Source organism: Miscanthus floridulus, chromosome 1 (assembly GCF_019320115.1).
Source record: "Miscanthus floridulus cultivar M001 chromosome 1, ASM1932011v1, whole genome shotgun sequence".
Lineage (NCBI taxonomy): Eukaryota > Viridiplantae > Streptophyta > Magnoliopsida > Poales > Poaceae > Miscanthus > Miscanthus floridulus.
The window spans coordinates 57816995-57832353 of NC_089580.1; the positions used below are offsets into that span (position 1 = coordinate 57816995).

General features: G+C 45.5%; 1 protein-coding gene across 3 annotated transcripts; it reads right to left on the reverse strand.

Moving 5' to 3' along the window:
- Positions 1-9996: 9996 nt before the first annotated feature.
- LOC136484685 (pentatricopeptide repeat-containing protein At1g08610-like) lies at positions 9997-13787 on the reverse strand. Of its 3 annotated transcripts, none has more exons than XM_066481647.1 (3): positions 13619-13787; positions 11392-13393; positions 9997-10626 (listed from the first exon to the last, which is right to left on the reverse strand). In XM_066481647.1, the coding sequence occupies exon 2, from the start codon at positions 13264-13266 to the stop codon at positions 11509-11511; it is 1758 nt and encodes a 585-aa protein (XP_066337744.1). In that variant the 5' UTR covers positions 13267-13393; positions 13619-13787; the 3' UTR covers positions 9997-10626; positions 11392-11508. The 3 variants fall into 3 exon arrangements, with proteins under 3 accessions (XP_066337744.1, XP_066337735.1, XP_066337739.1); XM_066481638.1 differs by having other exon boundaries at positions 13591-13787; XM_066481642.1 differs by having other exon boundaries at positions 11387-13393; positions 13591-13787.
- Between the last annotated feature and the right edge of the window lie 1572 nt (positions 13788-15359).

Here is a 15359-nt window from a genome sequence, read left to right on the forward strand (position 1 = left end):
AACAAATTTAACAAAATTTAAGTCACATATATAAACAAGTCATATATACAATAAGTCATATACAAATTTATCTAAGTCACATATATATAAACAAGTCATATATGTACAATAAGCCATAAACAAAATAAATCTAAGTCACATATATAAACAAGTCATATAAACAAGTCATATATATAAACAATTCATATATGTAAACAATCATATATGTCAACAAGTCATATATGTAAACAAGTCATATATGTAAACAAGTCATATAAACAAGTCATATATATAAACAAGTCATATATGTAAACAAGTCATATAAACGATGAATTCGCCCTAGCGAGAACGACGAATTCGCCCTAGCGAGAATGACGATTCGCTCTAGCGAGAACGACAGGGCGAATTCGTTGTTCTTGCTAGGGCGAATTCGTCGTTCTCGCTAGGGTGAATCGTCGTTCTCGCTAGGGCGAATCATCGTTCTCGCTAGGGTATACAACAACGGGGCAGCGTTGCTTCGCATATACAACAATGGGGCGGCGTTGCTCTGCATATACAACAACGGGGCGACGTTGCTCCGCATACAACACAATGAGGCGGCGTTGCTCCGCATACAACACAATGAGGCGGCGTTGCTCCGCATACAACACAACGAGGCGGCGTTGCTCCGCATACAACACAACGAAGTGGCGTTGCTCCGCATACAACACAACAACGGCGTTGCTCCGCATACAACACAACGAGGCAGCGTTGCTCCGCATATACAACAACGGGGCGGCGTTGCTCCGCATATACAACAATGGGGCGACGTTGCTCCGCATACAACACAACGAGGCGATGTTGCTCCGCATACAACACAACGAGGCGGCGTTGCTCCGCATACAACACAACGAGGCGGTGTTGCTCTGCATATAACACAATAAGGCGGCGTTGCTCCGCATACAACACAACGAAGTGGCGTTGCTCCGCATACAACACAACGACGGCGTTGCTCTGCATACAACACAACGAGGCGTTCCTCTGCATATATCACATACAAACACATATCGACGTACGTAGGGGTCGGTGCGGTGACGATCACGGTCGGCGGTGATGGGCGTCCAGAGGCGGTGATGACGAGGCGAGGGGCTGGCCGGCGGCCGAGGCTCCTCCTCCTCCCTTCTTCTTCCTCCTCTTCCCTTCTTCCTTCTCCTTCTCCTCTCTCCCTTCTCCTTCTTCCTTCTCCCTTCTCTCCTCCACCTCCCTTCTCTCCTCTACTGCCCTACGGGGAGCAGGGCAGGCCGGGGACGGCCACGGTGGAGCGGGGCCGGGACGGCCACGGCGGAGGGGGCTGGGCCGACCGTGATGGAGCGGGGCCAGGGTGGGGACGGCCCGGCGGAGTGGGGACAGGCCGGGGTGGTCGGGGGGCGGGCGTCGCGAGCGCGCGACGTCGGGGAGGTGGGCGCGGTGCGCGTGCGGGCGCTCGCGAGGTGCGGCGTCGGTGGCGGATCGGACGAGCGGCGGTGGCTGTTAGGGCTTCGCTCGGCAGTGGGGAGGAGGAAGAAGAGAGGCCGAGGCGGGCGCAGAGGCTATATAAGGGAGAGGACATTTAGTCCCGGGCGCCACCACCAGCCGGGACTAAAGGCCCTTTAGTCCCGGGCCCTAGTTAACGCCCGGGACTAAAGGTCACACCTTTAGTCCCGGCTGGTGGTGGCGCCCGGGACTAAAGGTTTTTGGCGAGCAGCCGAACTGCAGTTTCGCTGCCCGCCAATTCATTAGGATTTTAATATATTTCTTTTTACACAAATGATAAAAGGATAGTTAATTGCACAGAAAATTAAATAAAAGACATAAAAATATTTAAAAAAATATAGATTCTATTTTGCTTTATTGCACATAGGAAAATTATGTGACCTAAAGTTTTAATTTTTTAACAAGTTTTAAAACACAATATAGTGTTTAAATTACTATTTCGATAATGCAAAAATATAGTGTTTAATTAAATTCAGAAAAACTCTTGTGTTTCGACTGGAAATTTGTTTTCACATCTTGAACATGACATAATCCCACCATCAAACATAAATTTGTTTTCACATCATTTTAACGTGACATAATCCCAACATCAAACATAAATTTGTTTTCACATCATTTCAACGTGACATAATTCAACATCAAACATAAATTCACAATTATTACATAATATCTCTAATACACACTATTGAACATCAATATATATATCAAGCGGGCACAGTAATGAACTTCTTCTCGACGTATGTCCCTTGGTTATGATCGCGCCGTAACCATGGAGTATCCTTATCGTTTAGCTGGATGCTAGGGTCTTTGTTCACTGTGAAGGGTGAAATTCGGTCATCCTTTTCATAATCTTCTAACATGTCTGACTTGTCTTCGATTCCGACGATGTTTCTTTTTTCTGAAAAAACTATGTGGCGCTTTGGCTCATCATTGATTGGGTGGTTGTCGTTTTTCCCTCTCTTCGGTTTTATAGACATGTCCTTGACATAGAACACCTGAGTCACATCCTTCGCAAGGACAAACGGTTCGCCTTTGTACCCAATATTGTTGAGGTCCACTGTTGTCATTCCATACTGGTTGTCGACTGCTACGCCGCCTCCAGTCGTCTTTACCCACTGGCACTTGAACAAAGGTACCTTAAAATGAGATGCATAGTCTAGTTCCCATATCTCCTCTATGCAGGCCATAGTATGTTTGCTTGTTCCCACTAGGGTCGGTGGCATCCTATGCGGACACCACTGTTCTGGTTGGTGCTCCTTTTATCTTGTGCTACTGTGTAAAATGTATTCACATTTATCTCGTACCCTTTGTATGTGAGGATATGCCACGATTGGCTGCCTAGCCAACAAATACAGCTCCTCATCAATACTCTCATCACCCTGACATTCTTTTCGCAACCAGTCACTGAAAGTTTCCATGTGCTGACGCGTAATCCATGCTTCAGACTTCCCTGAGAACTCAGATCGGAGGAGGTTCTTGTGTGTCTCGATATACGGATCTACCAAGGAGGAGTTCTATAGAACTGTGTAGTGTGCTTTATTGAAATAATCATCACCCTTACCAATATATGTTTTCTTCCCTAGTGTCCCCTTTCCACTTAGTCTCCCCTCGTGTCGCGATTCAGGAACACCAATCGGGTTAATATCGGGAATGAAGTCAACACAGAACTCAATAACCTCCTCTGTTCCGTAGCCCTTGGCGATGCTTCCTTCTGGCCGAGCACGGTTGTGAACATATTTCTTTAGGATTCCCATAAACCTCTCAAAGGGGAACATGTTGTGTAGGAACACAGGACCGAGAATAGTAATCTCCTTAACCAGATGAACTAGGAGGTGTGTCATGATATCAAAGAAGGAAGGAGGGAACACCAACTCAAAGGCTGACAAGACATTGAACCACATCATTCTGTAGTTTCGCTAGATTCCGTTGGATCGATTGCCTTCTGAGAAATTGCATTGAGGAATGCACATAGCTTCACGGTGGCTAGACGTACATTTGGCGGTAGAATTCCTCTTAATGCAACTGGAAGCAATTGAGTCATGAGCACGTGGCAGTCATGGGACTTTAAGTGTCCAAATTTCTTCTCTGGCACATTTATTATACCCTTTATATTCGAGGAGAATCCAGATGGTACCTTAATGCTATCTAGGCATTCAAACAAGCTGTCCTTCTCTTCTTTGCTAAGAGTGTAGCTGGCAGGACTTAAGTACTGGCGTCCATCATCTGTCTTCTCTGGATGCAGGTTGTCTCGTTCTTTCAAACACCGCAGGTCCTATCGTGCTTCAATTGTGTCCTTAGGCTTCCCATACACGCCCATGAAGCCTAGCAGGTTCACACAAAGATTCTTCGTCAGGCGCATCACGTCGATCAGCGCTGCGGACCTCTAGGACTTGCCAATAGAGTAGCTCCCAAAATATGGACTTCTTCTTCCACATGGGTGTGTGACCGTTGGCGTCCTTCGAAATAGGTTGGCTGCCAGGTCCCTTTCCAAATATTACTTTCACATCATTGACCATATCGAGGACGTCCTCACCAGTTTGGTTGCAAGGCTTGGTCTGGTGGTCTGCCTTACCTTTAAAATGCTTGCCTTTCTTTCTTATGGGGTGATTTGCAGGAAGAAATCGTCGATGCCCAAGGTACACGACCTTGCGACACTTTTTCAAGAATATACCTTTCATGTCACCGAAACAGTGCGTGCATGCATTATATCCCTTGTTTGATTGTCCTGAAAGATTACTTAGAGCTGGCCAATCATTGATTGTTACGAACAACAATGCTCGCAGGTCAAAGTGCTCCTACTTGTGCTCATCCCACATGCGTACACCTGGCTTGTTCCACAAAAGTAGAAGTTCTTCAACTAGTGGCCTCAGGTACACATCGATGTCATTGCCAGGTTGCTTTGGGCCTTGGATGAGCACCGACATCATAATAAACTTACGCTTCATGCATAACCAGGGAGGAAGGTTGTAGATACATAGAGTAACAGGCGAAGTGCTTGTGACTACTGCTCTGCTCCCTGAAAGGATTCATACCATCCGTACTTAAAGCAAACCTTAAGTTTCTTGCGTCACTTGCAAACTCGGGGAATTCTCTATCGATTGCTCTCCACTGGGACCCATCAGCAGGGTGTCTCAACATATTGTCTACCTTACGGTCTTCTTTGTGCCATCGCAACAACTTTGCATGGTCTCTGTTTCTAAAAAACATTTCAAGCGTGGTATTATATGAGCATACCACATAACCTTGGCAGGGATTTTCTTCTTGGGACGTTCGCCCTCAACATCACCAGGGTCATCTCGCCTGATCTTATACCACGACGTGTGACATATAGGGCATGCATCCAACTTCTCATACTCCGTGCCACGGTAGAGGATGCAGTCATTAGGACATGCATGTATCTTCTGGATTTCTAATCCTAAAGCGCAGACTACCTAGTTTTGCTTCGTACGTAGTGCTGGGCAATTCGTTATCCTTCGGAAGCATCTTCTTTTGGATTTTTAGTAACTCCGCGAATCCCTTGTCAGATACACCATTCTTTGCCTTCCATTGCAGCAATTCCAATGTGGTACCTAACTTTTTCTGCCCCGCATCACAAGTTGGGTATAGCAATTTCTTGTGATCCTCTAGCATGCGGTCGAACTTGATCTTCTCCTTTTCACTTTCGCATTCTCTTTGTGCGTCACGAATGGCCTGACCAAGATCGTCAGCAGGCTCCTCCTCTGCCCCTACCTCTTCTTCAGCGGGCTTCTCCTCTGCCCCCACCTCTTCTTCAGTGGGCTTCTCATTTGCCCCCACCTCTTCTTCAGCTTCCCCCATTGCAGTATCATTGAAGGCACCATATTCAGCAAAAATGTCATCATCGCCCCATTGTTCTTCTTCACCTTCTTCCATTACAACTCCGGTTTCTCCTGTGCTTCGTCCAACAAATATAGTTTGGCATGAAACCCGACTTGAACAAGTGTGAATGAAGAGTCTTTGAGTTAGCATATTCCATCGTATTCTTACATACGGCACATGGGCAGCACATGAAACCATCGCGTTTGTTTGCCTCGGCCGCACGTAACAAAGAATGCACGCCGTCCATGAACTCTTGGGAGCGACGATTAGCATTGTACATCCAATGCCGACTCATCTGCATTACATGACATAAATACCGTATTAAAACCTAGAACATAATTAGTTAATTATACAACATGCATACCACCACAAAAGCTATAAATTTAAGAAAGCCTCGCTACAATGTAGACTAATCTCAACTACCACTAAAAACACTAAAGCTAAAATGCACTTCAACGGCACAAGGATTTCGCGACCAATCCCAACTAAAACAGACAGATCCCCCATTTGTTCAACATCTTTGGACTTCTTCGGCTGGATCACTGCCTCATTAGCCGCCATATCTGCCTGTTGTGCAAGATATTTTTGCACGAGTTCAACATACTCTTCCTCCCAGTAGAAGCCTGAACATCCAGTGCCATCCCACTGAAATTAAAACAGAAAATTAGAACTTTAATCACAACCATCATGAAAATAGGTATAAACTAACCATAGTCATTAAATACGATAAAATAACTCACATTGTGATCCGGACACTTGTAGAAAATGCGACCCTTGTTGGGACCCTCCTTCTTCACTCGGTACTCCATCACAATCTTCGTCTCATCACAACACTTGCCGCATGCAATAAGTGGGAGGCCCAGCCTAAGTCGCTTTGGAAACCCATGAGAGGCCGAGGACCCAGAAGCAGTTGCCATCTACTCTCTATACTCATTTTTTAATACACTATAAATTTCTCATTTTATAAACAAATAAAATTAAAAAAACTCTAAAATTCTCTATATCTCTAAACAATGAAGTGTGCTATGCATGCTACAAATGAACGGTGAATACTAGTTTTTAATAGCTACTTTAACCTTCCTTCATGTAAATATGCAAGCTTGAAGTGATTTTGAGCTCAAATTGCTTACAAATAAAAAAAACCACAATAAAGAACCATATATATATAGTGAACTAAAATGAGATAAGACAATGGTGAAACATGAGAGTATGAAGTTGGTAACCTTTAGAACCGAAGAATCGACGGAGGAATCGAAGAAATCGATGGAGGAATCGAAGAATGGATGGAGAAAGAGCAAGAACACTGCTTAAATTTGAACTTAAGCTCTCGGGTGGGCTCGGGGAGGAAGAAGACAGCCAGCAGGATTTATAGCTCAAAAACATGATTAAATAAATAACCATCCTGTACTAGTTGACCTTGCTTACGTGATCATCTCAGGCGAGCATTTCTCTACCAGACGACACCATACTTGGCCAAGGAAGAGCTCCGATTCTACGAGGAAGGGAACACGGTCTTCCACGACCGTTGTCGCTCTCCCTCGTAGAATCAAAGCTCCTCCTTGATGTCCGTTACCGCTCGACAGAGAACATGCTCGTCGAGCTGAACACGGTCCGCAAGTTCAACTAGTACGGATTTTCTATAATTTTCTAACTATTTTCTAAGTTTTTCATTTCATAAAAAGTTAAAATAAAATGTTTAGTCGCGGAGTCCATAGAAATGACCATATTTTGACCTAGCAACGCATTGTCAATTGTCATTGCGTTGCATTGCGCCCCGGATCGGACTCCGGACAATAAAATACTATGGTCGATCGATGACGTTCTTTATCGTACAGTCGCACTGGCGACGGCCGACGGACCCGTTCAACCACCAAATCTGTCAGGCCCGGCTGTTCGGGCGTATCGTCAAAAGAGAACGGATTTGCTTCCTATTGCACGGCCTTGCATTGCATCTGTCATACCAGTCGGAGGCACTAGTCCCTATACTCATTTTTAATACACTATAAATTTCTCATTTTATAAACAAATAAAATTAAAAAAAACTCTAAAATTCTCTATATCTCTAAACAATGAAGTGTGCTATGCATGCTACAAATGAACGGTGAATACTAGTTTTTAATAGCTACTTTAACCTTCCTTCATGTAAATATGCAAGCTTGAAGTGATTTTGAGCTCAAAATGCTTACAAATGAAAAAACCATAATAAAGAACCATATATATATAGTGAACAAAATGAGATAAGACAATGGTGAAACATGAGAGTATGAAGTTGGTAACCTTTAGAACCGAAGAATCGATGGAGGAATCGAAGAAATCGATGGAGGAATCGAAGAATGGATGGAGAAAGAGCAAGAACACTGCTTAAATTTGAACTAAAGCTCTCGGACGGGCTCGGGGAGGAAGAAGACGGCCAGCAGGATTTATAGGGGGGACCTTTAGTCCCGGTTGGTGGATCCAACCGGGACTAAAGGTCACTTTCTAGTCCCGGGCCACGCCACTAGCCAGGACAAGAGCTTTACTCCCGGTTGGAGCCACCAACCGGTAGTAAAGGTCGACCTTTAGTCTCGGTTGGTGGCTCCAACCAGGACTAAAGGTCTCCTGCCACAACGGCCTGACGCAGGAGCCGTTGGGCATGGACCTTTAGTCCCGGTTGGCTAAAGGTCTCTCTAGTCCCGGGCGCAATATTTCCCGGGACTAGAGCCTGGTTTGGCCCTTGGATCAAAGGTCTGTTCTCTACTAGTGTCCATGGCTATGAGCGGTGCATGGGCAGCATGGCCTGCCTCGATCAAAGAAAGGGATCTTGAGAAAGCGTGGCGGAATCTCGAAGGTGCGACCGACATAACTTAACAAAGGCATGGCTGGTCTCGACTAACAACCCTACGTATCCGCGCGACCACGACCCGTCCATCTCGGTCTTGGACATCACGGAAAGGCGAGAAGGACGACGACGTCCTCAGCGATGGCGCGCCTCCCGTCAGCGCGCCCCCCATCGGTGCGGCTGCTTATCATGGGGGCTCCAGCGGGAGCTCACCTCCTCCACGCCAATAGGCGAGGGTGACTTGGTGGCCACTGAGAGCCACCACGAGGGCGAAGGTTGGAGGCGTGGAATGCGTGCATCGGCGCGCCTTCTCGGCTTTCTTCGTCTCCAGCTGCCTGCATCCATGGTGGCCAAGGTCGCCTACAACTCCCGAGCAGAGGAGGTTGCACCGGCTTCAGCGTCCGCAGTTGGAACCTTTGCAGCGGTGCTGTTCGCCACTGCGGCTTCCTGCATCCGTCCCTTCCTCGGCGTTTCTGATCTGTTCGGTGCGGATGGGCCCTGCCTACTGCGCTGTGGGGTCCACCTCCTGAAGTGCAACGTGCATCCCATGCAGGAGGCTTCCCTTTCATGGGCGGTTCCATGTCCAATTGGTGGCCATCTCTTGCTCTACGTGTGTCCACCAGACACAATAAGTCTATATTCTCTGTCAACCTATTTTTTTTATCTGCAGACACGGAAGTGGTAACACAGCCATTGGTGTTCGGGTTGACCGCCAACGTCAGTTGATGCAGGTCCTCAGATTTGGCATCGGTGGGTGTGGTTCCATGTTCTTGAGCCTGGTGAAACCTCCATCCTAAGACTACTAATACTCGAAAACACGAGCCGATCAGACAATCGAGGGGAGCGCCGACTATGCTATCGGAGTGCGAGAATGAGGACCCTGAATGTTTCTATCGTGGCCACTTCTCCAACGGGCCCCATGCCCTCGACGGAAGCATCACATATGTTTATAGAAGCATATTAGCAGGTAGTTTTACTTATCTGTGCTCTGTAATCTAGGAATTTTTTTTCTCACACTGTTGTACTTTGCTTTAACGCTATATATTAAAAGCTGTTGTAAAAAAGAAGGTCGTGGCGCCGAGTCTTGTCCTTTATGGCGTTCTTGAGGCTGATGTGTGGAAGAGGGAAGTGACGGCTGAGACAGAGACATCACCAGGCGAACGACATCACCAGGGCAGGGCAGGGAGGCACGACTTGCTGGCTTGTTGGTGGCGTGCCAAGCTGGCTAGGATTTGGGGAGAGCATGGGGTCGCAGGATGCACACGAGAAAGGCGAATCGTCCTACCAAGTCCACATGTCAACACAAAAATTCGATTGAGAGGGGAGGGGGGAATTCAGGCGAAATGTTGTAGCTCCGGGTAGACGATGACATCTTAGTATTTTTAGTTGTAGATAGAGATAACCTATCCAAAACTTGGCACAAATATTGTCCCTTTAATTGCATGTGCTAATATAATAAAACCCACAACTGGTTAGATGCACTTTCAGCATAAAAGGACTTGTTTGGATCCACCAATGCTAATATAGTTACTAGCTAGTTAATAGGAGTAACTGCTAATTATTAACTAATTATTAGCAGGGACATTTAGATCTACCTGTTAATAGATTTAGATAGTTCATTGGAGGTGCATATATGGACTATTACTCTACTAGTACCCCTTCATCAATAAACTAATTGGTAGCAATTTCACTGGCTAATACTTCATATAATTCTAAACTATAAGATGTTTTGGTTCGTTTTAGTTTTTTTAGACACATAGTTTTTGCTATATACTTAGATATAAACACTATGTCTAGATACATAGTAATAGAAAAGTTAAAATGTCTTGTAATTTGGAATAGAGAAAGTATTTAGGAAGTTTATTAGCAAACTTTCCTCACCTGATAACTTTAAGTTACAATAAAATAGACCCTCAGTCGTTGGATATTCGAGCAACCAATGTTTGGCGAAGATAGGAATGAATCTGGACATCTGGACACGGAGGTGCAATTGCAGCCGATCTTTACGACAAATTTGTGCAGTGGAGACAGGTAAGGCAGATGTTTGGGCATCAATTTGCAAGATCTAGCATTTTTAGGAGGAAGGCTATAGGTACAACGCGAGGACAACCTGACTACCCTATACAACTTTGCAAGAAGCACTGATTGCTGTCAATCCTCTAGAAATACAGGAGGAGGCCATCTTTATTTAGAGAATCAAGGTTCAGTTGAGGTTGCTTAACGAGCACAAACGAAGAATTTCGAATGGCATTGAGGGAATTTACTCTGCAATCCATCATCAGCCAATAACCATGTTTAGTGAACGTGTGCAGAACTATGGCACAGAACCTTGGTATCTGAACAATGCTGCTGCTGGCTGAGACAAAAAAAGAAATGCGGAGCATGACCTCGCGGAGTCCAGTCTATGCCATGAAGGCATGAACCATCAAGAATGCATCATGATCTGGTTCTGGCCAACAGTCATCTTCAAAAACATGGACCTGAAAACAATAGCACGATAGTCTGTGACCCTGAATGAAGATATGTACCGGCTTTTTTTTTTCTTTTCTAAAGGAGTCATGGAGTATTATGCTACAGAAGTGTCGAAGCTATCAGGAAGCCCATCCTCTTTTTTTCTAAGTATCAAGAGTGCTTATTCTTTCTGGAACACGATCAGCTGATTTTACTTTAATAGAGAAAAATGACAGGCATGGGTAAAGCATTTGTAAGATCTTAATGTTTCACATATACATTACATAGTCACATGTAACTCAAATGCAGCGAGAAATACAACCATCTAAAAAAAGAATATAGTGCAGCAGTGCATGCAAAACGCAACAGATTTAGATATAGCATGGTAACAAATATGGCTTAGCCTGACTAAATATAATAACTCAGTTCTAGTGACAATGAACACAAATACACAATGTGGTTGAGAAATAAATATATTTGCAAAAAATGATACCTCACCAGTGCAAATTGTCTTGTAAGTTTGATTCACATATTCTAATGGTGAAAACAGAAGTGAGACATGCGCTGATGATACTGATAAAAAGAAATTGTGCTATTGTATAGAACCGACCATCCGAGCCTAGTCACTGATAGCACATGAGGTTCTAGAAAATGTTTGTAAAGGAATGCTATTGAAGTCTCATATGAGACTGAAAAGGCAGGAACCATGTCACAACTACCGTTCCATCCATACCCATTATGTTTGCAATATAAAAAACCACCAAAACAAAAATAACAGGAGCAATGTACCTTACCAAAGACATTATGCAGATTGTGCGCTGCAAAACTTCCAGGAATTATTTGCTATGTCAACTGACTCGTGTGTTCTATCACTTCCATGACTCTGACATGAGGATCTTGCAATCCAGCAACTAGCTGCTTAAAATAAATTGGGAATCCTCTTTAAGGACCTTGCTCTGCAGTAGCTCCTGGTGTAGAATTTGAGCCTCTTTAACCCGACCTGACTTGGCAACCCTTGTGACTATAGACAGATAAAATGCACTCCTGCGGTTGACATTTCTTGATACCATTACTCTTAGTATTTCAGCAGCAGCTTCAGCTTTACAACCTTTGCACAATGCTTGGATCATCATGGAAAATGTAGTTGCTTTAACCTCAAAGCCAAGAGCAAGCATCTGATTCAAAAGCTCCAGTGCTTCTTTGGCCATGTTCTTCTTACAGAAACCCATAACAAGTGAACCATAAGTGACATCATCGGGACTGATCCCATCAACAATCATTTCATCGAGTAGAGTCATAGCATTAATAACCTCACCCTTCTTTGCTAAAGCATCTATGAGGGTGTTGTATGTAATGCGAACCACCTGGCATCCATTTTCTCTGATGGAATGAAAAATCCCAAGAGCTTCTTCAACCATCCCCCTTTTAGAGATGGCATTCAGAAGTGTGTTGTATGTCACTATATCAGGAAAGCATTTCTCGTTCACCATCATCTCTAGAACATCAATTGCCTGATCCAGATATCCATACCTACAAAGGTAGTTTATAAAGATATTGTAGGCAGTAACATCAGGCTTATGATTTGCCTGCTTCATGTGTGCGAGCAAATCACCTACTTCAGACCACCTTCTCTTGTCACAGAGGGAATGAAGCAAGATGCAATAGGTTGTACCATTTGGCTCAAGGCCTTCAGCTGAAAGACGAGCTAATATCAACTTTGCATTCTTCAAACAGCCTGCTTTGCATGACACACTGATAAGAGTATTGTAGCTGACAACATCTGGTTGACATCCTTCCAAACCAAGTTCATCTAATACTTCCAGAGCCCGCATAGGGCCACATTTTTTGCATATAAGGTCAACAAGCAAGGTGCTCGTCATCTCATATGGTGGCCAACCTAATTTTAGCTGCTCTTTCCAAAAGGAGACTGCCCTGTCATACATATGATGGCTGCACATGCACCTAATCAAAGTATTGAAAGTGATGCCACTAGGAGAGCAACCAGTAAACCTCATATCCTCCAATACTTTCATGGCAGAACTCAGCTGCCCTTCACAGCAAAGTCGCGCAATCAACATGTTGCAGGTGATGGTATCAGGAACCCCACCCGAAAGCACCATGACCTCAAGAACATGCCTAGTTTTGTTTGTCTTACCAGTTCTCACAAGGCCACGAATTAATCTAACACAGCACTTTGAATCTGGAACCTGGCCATGTAACACCATCTCATCGATGACGCGGCAAGCTTGAATGAGCTTCCCATTGTTGCAGTGCCTGCGGAGGCTGTCCGCATAGCACTCGGCCTTATGCTTTGAAAAGCATGCCCCGTTTGCCACCTTGTCCGAGTTATGATCCAAGGGCCTTCTTGGTTTTAGTTGCTCATTCAACAGCTTTCTCGGATTAGCATCCAAGGATGGAACAATCTTCTTGAAATCTGCAGTTGCTCTGCCACTTCCATGGTCTGCACTTGCATCGACAAAAACATCCCGCAATCTTCGGTCTGGTCGTACCACCACTAGATTAGTCTCATTCTTCTGCTCAGTCCTACTGGGATAATCCAAAGAGACAGCACGTGCTCTTATCCGCAAAGAGCGCGCAGACGCGTTTATGATAACTGGAGCAGACCAAATACCGCATCCGCAGCAGCTTATATCCACAAAATGTGCCATTTCCTTGTGGAGCAACCAACCATGGCAAGATCTAATTGCACTGAATTTAATTTGAGAAACCACGCACTCCGCTCTTCATAGCTCGCTCGAAGTAGAGGAATTCCCAAGCAATCCTTCAAATTCCTTCCTGCACGGAGTAGATAAGGCGACATTAGCTCCGAATCAAGGGAAAACATGCCCTAAGCACAATCAAGCAGCAAATAAACCCAACTAATTTCGCTCAGACAAGCGTGTAAGATTTCTTTGACAGGGGTACACCAGTGTTGGCACAAACTATAAAATGCGAGGAAGGAAAGGTAAAAGATAGCCTCCACAGATGCTTACGAGCTCTAGCGGATTACAGCGGGAGCACCTGCGACGCTGGCGCACAGAGGCACAACGCTTGGAACGGAGTTCCACGTGGAGGACGGCCCGAAGATCTGAGATTCCCCGTGCGAGACGAGCTCCCGGGCAGGAGAGGTGGCGGCGCGGCGGAAGCCGGCGTTGCGGGCCGGAAGAAAGCACACGAAGCGAGGTTTTTGTTTGAGAGAAGAAGTGCGGGGACGCCGGACAGTAGCGGCAGAGAAGCGGTTTTGGTGGACTGGCACGGCCGCCCAGCGTGTCGCACTGTTGCCCACCAGTGGAAGCGACGTGTAATATCCGGGGAGTGGGCCGGCCTGCGCGCCGCGCGCGTGTCCGGTGCGTGTAACTGCGCTCTCGAGGGGCTCGGCCCGGGGTGGCCAGGGAGCACGAGTCGGGTTGGGCTTGCCGTATGCACGCTGCCAGCCCAAGAGCATCTGACGTGCTGGCTAGGGCCGTGGGGTTTTGGCAGCGAGCATGGAACCTATTATATGGGCCGACAGGTTGCCACTGCGCTTGGTCTTTCCCGGCTTTTGAGCCGCATCCTGGAGCTCTCAGCTTTTGTGTCTGGCTGGTCCCTCGCCTTTTCTGCGTTTTCTCCTTGAAACATGAAAGTTTTGGCTTCACTTTTTTTCGGCTTTCTTTTCTGGTAACCTTTGCTTTGCTTTTGGGACGACTCTTTCTTGGAGACAATATGTCAAATGCGATTTGTCAGGTTTGGAGGTAATTTATCAAACGGAAATCCTTCCGATAACAGACGATTGATTTGATGGTTTGCCTTAAACTATTTGGACAGCTGGAAATATCATCTTTTATACACTTTTTTGTTGATTTAATAGAAGATACATAATTTAGTGCAAATGTAGAAAGCCGATAAGACAAAGCGAAGGGATATTAAGCTATTTTATTCTCTTTAGGATGTGCTCGGTATTATAGCTGTGGCTGGCGCAGGTCATCGCTACAATGATTTCAATGTAGCCTGGCCTAGACAAGGCCCTCGGTCGCTTGGCTGGAATTTGGCTGAAAAAAGCCAAAATATTGTTCCGTCTAAATTGTTGTGAGAGAAAAATACTGTTTCGTCTGAAAAAATAAGTCGAACAAGTCGGATTTTAAGACAAGCGAACGAGGCCAATATACTAACACTTAGTGTCCTCCTCTTCCATCCCTATTGGCCCCGTTCGGCTTATCCCATATCCGGCTTGTTCGATTTTTTTTTCAGCCGAAACAGTGTTTTTCTCTCATAACATTTCAGTCAGAATAATGTTTTTTCAGCCAATTTCAGTCAAGATTCAGCAAGCCGAACGGGACCATTTTCTAGTTTTTTTTCTTATTAATGTTGCCCTCTCTTGTTTACCCTTCGAACCCCTTTCTTGCTTAGGCAAAATCTTAGCGTTAACCCCTAGAATACCCATAGCGCTTCCTCAATAGAACACCACTCCATGTCACCCTGAATTCTCACCACCGTCAGATCTTCAGTTCGATGACCCAGATCTCTTAGAGCGGATTCTGCCGAGAGCGGCTTCCCAGTCTACTCCTTCACTTCCGTGGATTCTCTTCTGCTTATGTTTCGCTTCAGCAGCAGCTTGTTCGAATCCGATCAGACAAATATATACAACGGCTTCTGCTTCTCCTTCCCCAAACTTTTGCTTCCCGACCCTTCTCCTCTTCGCTCGATCTCTCTCTCTCTCTCCCCCCGATGCGCGGTGGCGACGACGCCCTTGCCATGCAGCGCCGCCCGCCCCCACGGCAGCCGT

Coding starts and splice junctions, on each gene's coding strand:
- LOC136484685 (XM_066481647.1), bottom strand. CDS start 13,266: ATGGCACATTTTGTGGATATAAGCTGCTGCGGATGCGGTATTTGGTCT.